At 38.5% G+C, this 11,475-nt stretch overlaps 1 protein-coding gene across 6 annotated transcripts in view; it reads right to left on the bottom strand.

Annotated features, from left to right (window-relative positions):
* Positions 1-11,475, bottom strand: part of cacna1ia (calcium voltage-gated channel subunit alpha1 Ia) — a 211,827-nt gene that overhangs the window by 99,138 nt on the left and 101,214 nt on the right. For all 6 annotated transcript variants that reach the window (XM_014020904.1, XM_014020905.1, XM_014020906.1 and 3 more), the window contains exon 4: positions 3,876-3,987. In XM_014020904.1, coding sequence (XP_013876358.1) covers positions 3,876-3,987 — 112 coding nt within the window. The remainder of the gene's footprint in view (positions 1-3,875; positions 3,988-11,475) is intronic.

The following is an 11,475-nucleotide window of genomic DNA, read 5'->3' as shown; positions in this document are numbered from 1 at the left end:
CCACTGTGGTGGCCCATATTTAATAATTAATTCACGAGTTATTACGCATGAATAAGCAACAAGTATGTTGGTTTTGGAAGTAATTACCCTTAATGGATAAAGCATTGATAAATGTATTCATTTATAGCTTAATAAAAATATCCTTAATTAATGATGCTTTCAAGGTTTACTAACCATTAGTTAATGACTAAGTAAGGCTAAATAAGGTGTAGTTAACCATGCTTTTGTGCAGAACTTATTTGCTTCTTCCTCCATTTATAATTCAGTTTCAGATGAGTTTCTGTGAAGCAGCAGAGTGTGCTCTGTGATAGAGAATTCCCAAAGCCAAACTGGGTCAGTGGGGAGGAGAACAGCTTTTATGGCCATGATGGTTTGTTATGCTGTGTCACTTGTGGGCTCGAAAGTCGTGTGAATCTGTTTCAGTCACCAAACTTTACTCAGACTTCAGTGCTTATCACAATATTATGCACTAAAGAAACATATACAGGTCTTAATGGTTGACACCCTAATTTTTCTGTGACATCCATTCTTGCAGAAATGTCATAAAATTACTTCTGGGAATGTTCCATAGTACACAGGAAGTGCTGCAGCTAGCTGCTGTAATTTACGCTTGCAACAATAGTGTTTGCAATGATATTTTTGAGACTGAAGTCATTTTTAGATGGCAGAAATTCACTTGGATTAGCTGTTAGCTCAGGGGTGTCCAATAGTCCTTAAGGGCCACTATCCTGCATGTTTTACTAGGTTTCCGGCTCCAACACACCTGATTTAGTGACTGAATTACCTCTTTAAGTCATGCAAAATTCTGTTAGTTACCCATTCATTCAAATCAGGTGTGTTCAAGCAGAAAAGCCTCTAAAACATGCAGGGTAGTGGTCCTTGAGTACTAGAACTGGACTCCCATGTTAGCCCATCAATCTGGTCAAATTTAAACTCCATTTCGCCACATTGGGAGCATCCAAAACGCTATCTAACAGGTAAGATATTATTTGTTCACACAGTTGCACATGACCTCACTTTGAAATATCTGGGATACCCCTCTAAATCAGTAGTCAGAAAACATTGTGTGTGAACACAAGCGTAAAAGATCTACCGAGCTAGAATAAATTCAAAAGGAAAGATGAGAAAGTTTGCCTCACATGCTGTTTAAATGGTGTTTGGATAAATAATGCAGCCTGCACGCTTCATGTGTAATCTGACATTGACTGCGACAGTCAGATTCCCATCGTTCTCCGCTCACCGTCGAAGGGAAATGAATTCATCATAGTTATTTGTCCCCGCTGCCAGCTTCCTCTTCAGTCAGGTTTCATCATCAGTGTGATTTGTAAAGAGAGAGGGTGTCTTGTGATGGGCCCACTCATGAATTGATCTATGAGCTGGTTTGGAACCTACTTTACATGCTGTCATTGTGCCTCTTATTTGCCAGGAGGAAAAGGACGTGATAAGTGGGTCATAAGGATTTGATGGTGGGCCATTTAAAACGAAAACAATGTTATGTGTGTCTCACTTCACTTGCGAGTGACAAAATTAACAAAAGACACCCCGAGGACAAGTGTTCACTTAACAAACTCAAGCAAATAGGGCAGGGAAATAATAGTTTACTGTTTCTAAATATTTTAAAAAAATATGAAAAAGATCAAACCAGCTCTAAGTTTCAGATATTCAAACACTTAATATAAAATAAGGCAAAGTACTTTTTAAATAACATGTCTCAAAAAATATTGTCTCCATGTATTTGTGAAAGTGCTAAAAAACATTTAAATAAAAAGATAATTATTGAAGAAATGTTTTGTAGATTTTAACATATTTTTTCACTTTAAAACCTCATGAAATTTTCAGTTGTAGAAGGACAACTTGTAAAAGTCAAATTATAATGATTTATAATCTTGTTCTTAAAATAATGCTCTGCAAAACCAGAGAGATTTAACATTTTTGTTTTAAATGTATAGTTTGGGATTTTGTTTGTGAAGTTCTACTGAGAAGTGATCATCAGTCAGTATCTTACCTGCGGTAGAAACCAGTCCGATTGGACCTAGTTTAGAAATACAKTTAATGGGATGTTTAAAGCTAGGTTTGATCTGGTGCAGGTAGGAAAATGCCTACTGACTGTGACTCCACAGAACCTTACTTCTAAAAAAATAAACTTCCCCCTTCAATATGTCACATAAACAATAAAATGATTGCATGTAATTATTTCCATGTTCTGAAAATGCAAAATGAGCTAACGCTACTTAATGATAGCTGATGTGAGATGATACTTTGTGTAYTTTGTGTGCGACTGCCTCTAATATTAAACATTTTAGTTCAGCGGTACAGTTGAAAAATGTGTTTTTTGCAACAAATATTGAGTTTGATCCATGGTCCAGCCTTGCTAGCTGATACTGACCCTAAGTTCACACTTCTACAGGCTCTCAGCAGCAAGAAAGCCTTGGCTCTGACATGTCACTGTTAAATGTCAGCTCCTTCTGAGCTAATGTAAACATTTTTGTGCCTGTAACTTTGCCAGCTGCTTGCAAAAAGTGAAGTTCAGGATCTCAGAGGACCAAAAAATCCTGCATTTTAGGGCCATGTTAACTATCTAAGCTCTGTCAGCAAAATCCCTCCTGTTACCATTAGCAACCGCCAGAACAGGACCCCTTCATTCTACCTGGGGACACAGTATGCTGCTTGTTAGAGAGACAAAAAAAAAATGAAGAAAGGAATATTATAAGGAGTAAAAAAATGGCATTAGAAGAAGTGGGGGGGAAAGGATTGGGAGCTAAATTAGAAACAGCAGTGAACGCCTCAAAATCAGAACACAATAAAGACCGGATAAGATAAATGAGGCCTTTTACTGTTTGGCCCGGAGGGCTTTATTTGATATTATAATCCATCCTAATGTGCTGTAGGCAGAACAACAGCATCTGAAACAAAGCAGCAACAGAAGCTTTTTACCCACAGGTCACAGTGGAAAGGTTTTTAGTGCCAGCGGAAGTTAAAAACCGGCAACCAAAAGCATGTGAGGCAGAATTAGGTCGCCTGTGTCACCCCTAAAAATTGAGACTTCTGTGAAAAGCAATTACAGTCCCAGAGGTGCACACAGATTTCTCTGCCAGCTGGCAGAAAGCATTGCCCACATCAGCTCAACATGGCTTATAGATACAATGCAAGGCTATCAGCTGTTTGAAAAATACAATACTGAATATGTGCTCCTTGAATCAGTGCCAACATGTTGGTAACTAATATTGCCAGAGATGATTTGGCACTTAATCAGTCATGACCATAATCAATGATACAGAAAGCAGCAGCAGGAAGAGTCAGACTGAGAATAAAACCCACTATTTATTTTGTAAATAGCAATAATTAAAGCACTTGCCATTTTATGTAAGTTGAGCTGTTAATATTTGGGGGAAAAATGCCATACTTTTTAAAAAGTTTCTTTTTTTGTGTGTGTGTTTGTTTTCTAATTAAAATGAGCACAACATTTAGAATTTAGACAACCTTCAGGACAACTTTAAGCAACCCCAACCACAGCTTCAGTGGCTGTTTCTCCTCTCCACAGGTAACAAAATCACAGTGTAGTGCCGTGAGGCTTTATTAATACAAACTTGAAGTCCCAATTCCCTCCTCAGAGAGCAGAAAGAAGAATAAACATTCCAGTTTGTGTGTGTGTCTGTCTGTCTGTGTGTGTGTGTGTGTGTGTGTGTGTGTGTGTGTGTGTGNTGTGTGTGTGTGTGTGTGTGTGTGTGTGTGTGTGTGTGTGTGTGTCTATCTGAAGTGTGTTTGCATCACAGCATTAAAACTTCTGACAATAACAGAAGGGTGTTTTTCTGCTTGCTTTGTTCTGCTTTTCTCTCTCAGGGTGATGCTGTCAGGCAGCCTGAGGTGGGTCCTACCTGCAGAATCTGGCAGCGGTCCGAGGTGCAGTCGATGTTCTCGCAGGGCTGGTACATTCCCAGCGTCACACAGTTGAGCAGGATCACCATGATGCTAATCCTCTCGAACCACGTACTGACAGAACCGGGGTTAAGGAGCAGGTCAGATGAGGAAACAGACACAATCAGACACACACAGACACGCACATCAAAAACATACCCAGGGTGTTGCTTTGACTCATTCATGCACATTTAAGAAATCCTTGAATCTCCTTGTGGTAATTGTGCTAAATGCTTGCTGGTACAAAGCACCGCCTCATTGTACAAAGCTCCTCCCTGGAGCTCAGTCTGCAGCCGAGCTCCCACCCAACAAAGCACCCCTCCTCGAAACATTGTTTTGAAACATGCTGAAGTGGGAAACGTCAGAAATGGTAGGAAGTTCTTAAAGAGACAGGGGCATATTTCAAGATAGGGTTTGATTTAACGCCAAATTCATTTTTGATTTATAGACCTTTTTCCACAACAACTGAATGTAACATACTGTAGCTACTTGATTATAGTATTCAAGTACGAGCCTGAAAAAAAWATATATTATACTCCCTTTCAATGGTATTTAATGGGTAAAACAAACAGTGGATTAACACTAAGGTTCAAAATTTACTGTCTTGAGTTTTTGATCAGACTCACTGAGGAAAAAAAAAATCTGCATTTGTGCTTACTGAAAATGTATGTTTTTCCTTTTTTTCAATTTTCCATTTTTTTTGCCAACGTTGTATTCAGTGACCAGGTTAACTACTATTATCAATACAAGCCAATTAGAAAGTGTTAATTTTTATGTCATACACACAAATGCTGTGACAACATACTTATTGTAAGAAAAATTAAATAAATGAAAATAAAAAGATTACTGTGTGTGTACAAGTATACAAACTGACAATAGTTCAGAAAAAAGTTCATTACAATCATGCTGGCTTTTGAGGTTGTTGATGCTGGGAAATCTTTGACTTTCCAAGTTGCTGTTCCAACTTCAGGAGTTCACATTGATTCATTTGACTTAAAAAATACATCTGAATAAAATAAATTGCACAGCCAGTTTATAGCACGAGTTGCTGTTTCGAAAGCACACTTGATCAAATAAAAAGCCTTTCGGCTCAATATTCTCTTTCATCATTTATGATTCCTTTTTTTTTTTTGCTCAAAGGCTTTTGTTTTGTCCAGGTGAACCATGTGATCAGGCTTATGCAGAGGATTGCAAATCAACAATTTAAGGCCACGCTAACAAAGATTTGTGTCCAGTTTGTTTCAAAGAATGCTTTGCTGTGTAAAAAGAAAAACACTAAAGATGGCACAATTCCAACTTATTCATGTACAGTTTAACTCTCCATCACCTGTTTAATAATTTAGATGCGATTAGGTTGGTGTATTGGGACCTAAAAAATATGAACGCTGCTGAAGATGGTATTTAAAATCTAAATTCAAAATATATTCATTGAAAACAATATGGGTGCCTATAGTTTGGCAGTTTGAAGTGCAGCTCGAAGTGCGCTAGCAGTTGTTATTGTCTCAGGATGACGACATCTAAACGTGAGCCGAGCACCAACGTTCATAAACTTCAGCATTTAACTTCTTATCATTTAACTTTTACATTTAGATTTACACATTTAGATTTGGGATTTCAAATTTGCACATATTTTTTAACATTTAAATTTAACGTTTTGTAAAAACTAGCAAAACAGAAGAACAGTGAGCTAAATAGCAATTAAATGTTAGTGGAAATCACTCAGAAAGTGAGTTAAATAATGAAAAATGTGTTGGTGACCATTTTAACATTTCATTTTACACTGCCCCCCTCCTCCCCCCATACTGAACAGTGTCTGCTCTGATGTGAAGAGACTCAGCGCTGCTCTGAGTTCTGTTTCTTTGTCACACTGACCCCCAAACCATTCCCTCCCTAGAGAGTCAGGCAGCAGGCGTCTGACTCACGCCCAGCTGATTCCAGAGCACTGACTGATGCATGGTCATGTCACTCCCTAATCGTGTGGTGCGAGTGCTAACCGAGACTGACATTAAGAATGCTTCGAGGAGCGTAGAAAGGAGGACTGCTGTTATTAGCGTTTTATTTGGTTGTTCTTTTAAAGCTATTAGACTTAAAAATGTCACCAATGAAACCATGCGCAACTGAAAATCTTGTTTTTTCTTCTTTAATATAACATCTTCTTTCTCTTACTGCTTAATCTTCTCAAACAGAACCTCCCTTCTGCTTTACTCCCTTCTAATATTTTCTCTCCTCTTCCTGATGTCTCTACCTATTTCTATGCCTGTCTTTCTGCGTCAAACAGATTTAGTCAGAGGCTTGCCCTCCTTCAACCTTCTTTTTCTGCATGAAGCTTTCTGAATTTATCAAGCTCACTAGCTCCCTTTTTGACAAAACATTTCAAGGTCCAGAATTGATCTTTCTGTTTACCTCTGTGAGGCAAACAAGAAACAAAAAGGCATTTATTAACCACATCTTGAAAAAAAAAAACAAATATAATTGAAATCATAAAAATGGGAAAGTGTTAGGCTGTGGTCCAAAAAAAAAGCTATTTATTACCTGAGTGCATTTCATATTTATTTTGTCCTCATGAAAATGCATTCTCTTGTGACTGCAGTGTCCAAGGTTTCAGAGCTGATATTAATTATGATGTGCAAATTGTTAAACTTGCCGAAACATTGTGAGGCAGGCAGCTATGAGAGATTCATTAAGAATCCACTCAAAGAAAAAAAAAACACTGTTTTTAATGAAAAGATAATGCGTCAAGTCTATAAAAATTAGGTTCCAGCCAATGTTTAACTTTCTGAAATGATGACAATTTCTACAGGTTGTTATAATGTCAAGGAAAAGTTGWTCTCTAATCGTTTGCTGTAATTTCTTTATTTCACCCTGTTAAACAATTGAAAATACGAAATATTGTCATAATTAGGAAGTTTTCATTCCAGTGGTCGTTTGTGCGAAAAATGAAAAGATCCCCTCAAGGCATTCTCGCACAGATGAACAATTTGAATACATAATGACTTCTGCCATCAAATCACAGGGATAAAAGTTATAAATATCTCCATGCGTCAGAAAGGCAAGCTGATGCATGAACATTAAGCTACTAATCCATCCAACATAAATAAAATCATCTGATAAATTAAGGGGAAATGAGTTATTTTGTTGCACCTGAGCAAATTATGTGTCTGATTAAGGAATTAGAAGAAATAAAACTGCTCATTAGGACTGATTATAATCTCAWGAGATGCAATAACTGATCTTTATCAACATCTATCATTCTTAAAAGGAGCCATATCATACTTTTAACGTTCAACATTTTTCATGTTTAAATCTTTCAGWTGGAGTCTATATAACATGGAACTGAAATGCTTTGTCCTGTTGCCTTATTGTAACTCCACAAACTCCTCTTTCATCCTTTTTCTGAGGTGTGTCTCRGATCAATCATTTCTAAGCGGCCCCTTTAAATGCGAATGAGGTACTTCACACCCGCCCCCTCCAGGTCTAACTACCAATGATCAWTGCACAGCAGAGTTACATCAGAGTCACCAGCGGTGCAGAAACTTTACAAACTAATTAAAGAATGTCAACAGAAGACTTGTCCGTCCAGTCGTACACGTTGGAACCAGAGTCTGACTCAGAGCGAGAAGAAGATAAAGATGCCGGACCTGCAGAATCGCAGTTTTGTAAAATTTGTAAGCCAGAAGTCTTTGTCTGGATTTAGAAGTTCTGCAGCAAGTACTGTGATGTAATAGTACAGAAAGCATCACAGAAAACAGWGAAAGCTGAACGGGTTGAAAAATRTGACTCAAACAGAATATAAAGTAATCTATGCAGCACAGGCATAAACTTAAATCAAATTTTGGACATTCCTTGACAGTTCAAGTACACAACAAAATGTTTTTAATGGCTAAAAATGTGAATTTTGCATGATATTTTTAATTTTATTTGAATTTAATGGTTTTTATGTTTACCTGCACAGAGATTACAAATGAAAACTGTCATTGGCTAAATCTGACCAAAATATTCCAYCTTTTTGCTACTGTAATGTTTTTCCAGTATATAATCTACCAAACTAAACTGAATTGTTATCCTTCATTATAGAATAACTTTTTATCARTGACCACACATGATTGAAATAAAATCTGCTCACACAGAAGCCATCCATCCATTATCTCAATCTGCTTCTTTCTTTCAGGGTCAGGGGGTTCACTGGTGCCTATRTCCAGCAGCCWCAGTGCAAGGGGCAGGGTGCACCCGGTCGAACGTCCATCACACATCTGGAAGCCCCTTCAGAAAATCTACGCTAGTAATTTGAGCCTCTGTTCGAGCAAAGACTTTAGAACAAAACTATTTGTTTAATTACTCTGAAATTTAAAAATCTGCAAGCATAAAAAAGAAGCRGTTGGGTGTGTGTGGGGGTATTTACTCAGCAAAAAGCAAGGCATCGAATCAAAAGCTGTGCGTGTGATTGTGCAGACAGGGTAAACTGCAACTGAATAAGATCTTATATTTGCAATTTGCAGCCTAGCTGTTAGAGCTCTGCTTTAGCGTTCACGTCTATACACAACTGATGCCTGCGCCTATTGTGTGTGTGTGTGTGTGTGTGTGTGTGTGTGTGTGTGTGTGTGTGTGTGTGTGTGTGTGTGTGTCTTAGCATTCCTGCAAACGCCCCCTGGGATCAGCCCCATTCAAATCAAACTGAATCAAAGTGACATCTAGCTTCTCACTGTGGCTCAGAAGCCTGTCCCTGCCTCTTCTCCTAATGAGACTGCAGCATGATAGGTCACACGCTGTTACATAGATTCACACATACGCACATGTAGTCCAACTAAACCAGGACTCAMAGCATCCCCTACGCTAACGCAACAACAGACAGAGTCATAAACTGCTTCATCCTCAGCTTTTTTGACAGCTGCTGTCTCATTGGGTCGGGTGCCGTTTCCTTGCTTCTTTTTTTTTTTTTTGGTTTTCAGAAAAGCTACATCAGCAGCGTGTGTGACAATCTAAGTGAACTGTGTGTGACACAGTGAAGAGGGTCCCAGCTGCTGGAGCAAGAATCCGTCAGTACCGCCGGCTGATCTCTCTGTCGACCAGCGTTCAAAGTAAAGYGGAGTGCGTCTGCCCGGCAGCTTTCATCAGAGAGTACCGCTTCTGTTTCCACTTTAGAACTCCTGGATTCTGCCCTTGCTTCTCGCCTTGTTGCTCCTTTTATCTACCATGTCCCAGGGAATGTATGATTCAGACGAGTTCCCTGGAAGTTCCRCCTTCTTACAGTATTTTAATTCAYCCCTCGTACTTTATCCCTCTATTTTGCTTGTACCATTCAGGACAATTGATCAATGAGTCTGGGTGGGCAGATGATTTTTTTTTGGCTGGCCTTCTTGTTGCTTGGTTTCTAATGGTGCTCCATCCTTCTTCAGCGTCTGCCAATTTTTTGTGTTGCATCTTAAGCTTTCCAGTCCTCGCCCCACCTAACCTCTCTACTTATAATCAAAAGATGTAACCTCTTCATCAAATGTAAGATGTCACATGTTCAAAACGAGAAATTCRTAGTCTAATGTTCTGTCACTGGACGCAACCAGCCATAACGTTAACCTTTAATAATGACAGGAGGCGGTGGTCACAGTGTTCTCGACAATGATGTTTCCACTCCTTTACAGTGAGATTAAAAAAACAGCTATCCTGCTAACTGAGTATCATCCTAAAAGCTTTCGAATTGTAACTTTTGAAGAGGTTTTCCTATAAAAGGACACATCTACACTTATGCACACACTTTCTGTCTCTTGCATTTTAAAAACCATCGGAAATATGATGGATAAAATGTTTTGCTTATTTGACTAGAACTAAAATGTGACTTTGGTCAGTAGCCGTTTTTATTGAGAGCTCAGATCTCACAGATCTATTTTGCAAGGGAGGCTGTGGCTTGAAGGCAGCCTAAAAAAAAGAACGYAGCCTAATGGGCCTATTTTTCATCTATGTGAGTGAACTGGAGAGAAAACTCCTGCAAGCGGGAGGAGAACATGTAAACTTTGCACAGAAAGACCCCAGGTCCAAACTAGGGATTAAACTCAGGACGTTCTTGCTGTGAGGCATCATGCTGCAAAATGTTGGCCATCTTCACTCTGGATGATAACCCCACTCTGCTACACGGATTATCAGAACATAGCTTGATCACAAAAATAAATAATACTAATAAAAAAAATAAATAATATATATTTGAGTGAGAAGGTTTTCTGTCAAATCGATTTTAACTACTGTTTTCTCACCCCGAAGATGCTCTTCACCCTGACCTGGTCTTAGGTGCTTAGATTATGTCAGGGTGCAGCTATACTCTATAACAGTGGTGTCAAACTCTGGTCCTCGAGGGTCACTATCCTGCATCTTTTCCTTGTTTCTCTGCTCCAACACACCTTATTCAATTACTTCTTCCAGTGCTGTAAAAGCMTCTTAATCGTTTGTTCAGAGAAACGAGGAAAACATGCAGGATACTGGCCCTCGAGGACAGATATTTAACATCTATGAACTGCAAGAACACACAATACACTGTATTTCTTTTGCATTGTGTGTTGATTATGTCATGCATATGTGCAAGATGTTGACAGAAAAAAAGTCCCATAAAAGTTGAAGCACAACTCTAATATGGCTGACTCGATGGAAAACGCACTATATGGGGAACACACTTCAAATACAGCGACAGGCAGAGTCACAGTGCCAACCACGCACAGTGATTTAGCAAGAAGAGATCTGGAACACCGCTAAAGACAAACCTACATCCTGTAACCAAGGCAACAAGAGCAAAACCCCTGCATGTCTGTGTGTGTCTTTCTATTAATGTGTGAGAAAGTAATAAAGAGCATCAAGCCATTGATTATCTGCACTGATTGGTTCTCATTGTATAGATTATCCCTGAATCAAACTAATGTCTTTGTACGTCCATTAAAACTTCAGAGCTCTGGTGGGAAAAAGTCATTTGTACCTGGCAGAAACTCTTTAGCAGCAATAAAAGGAAAATCCATAAGCACTGATACCTGTTAATTAGACTTGTACAGTGCTATAAAGGATTTTCTGCTTTATAACTCTGCTTCAGCTCAACAACAATCTTAGTGCTTAAAAAGCTTGATGCAAGCTCATTATTTATTTATGATTTTGTCTTGTTTGAAGATYTCCAAAATATATAAAGGGTTTTTAAGCCTTTCTTTGCGCCTCTAAACATTCAGCATTAAAGTAAATCTTACTAACACATTTCGAAGAAGCACATATTCTCTGTAATCACAAGCCTTCAATTAAATACTTTAAAATCCTGAGTGAACCGAGCTCTTAAAGGGATCCTCGATTAGTTGTAACATTAGATTTTATTTAATAAACATATGCTTTAACTGTAAAATGAAGACTGTAAAAATACTGTAGGATGTTCAGTTTTCTACAATTTTTAAACTAAAAGTTTAAAAATATAGTACATGGACGGGGCCATTTTATTTACACGCAAAGCATTCTGGGTAAATGATGACATCAACGAGGTCATCGGCACRAGGCTGCTAGCGAGCTATATCCACCCTGAAGGTTAATCTTGGACAATATCTGATGAAT

Source organism: Austrofundulus limnaeus, unplaced genomic scaffold (assembly GCF_001266775.1).
Source record: "Austrofundulus limnaeus strain Quisiro unplaced genomic scaffold, Austrofundulus_limnaeus-1.0 Scaffold271, whole genome shotgun sequence".
NCBI lineage: Eukaryota > Metazoa > Chordata > Actinopteri > Cyprinodontiformes > Rivulidae > Austrofundulus > Austrofundulus limnaeus.
This window is presented reverse-complemented; position numbering and strand designations above follow the sequence as displayed.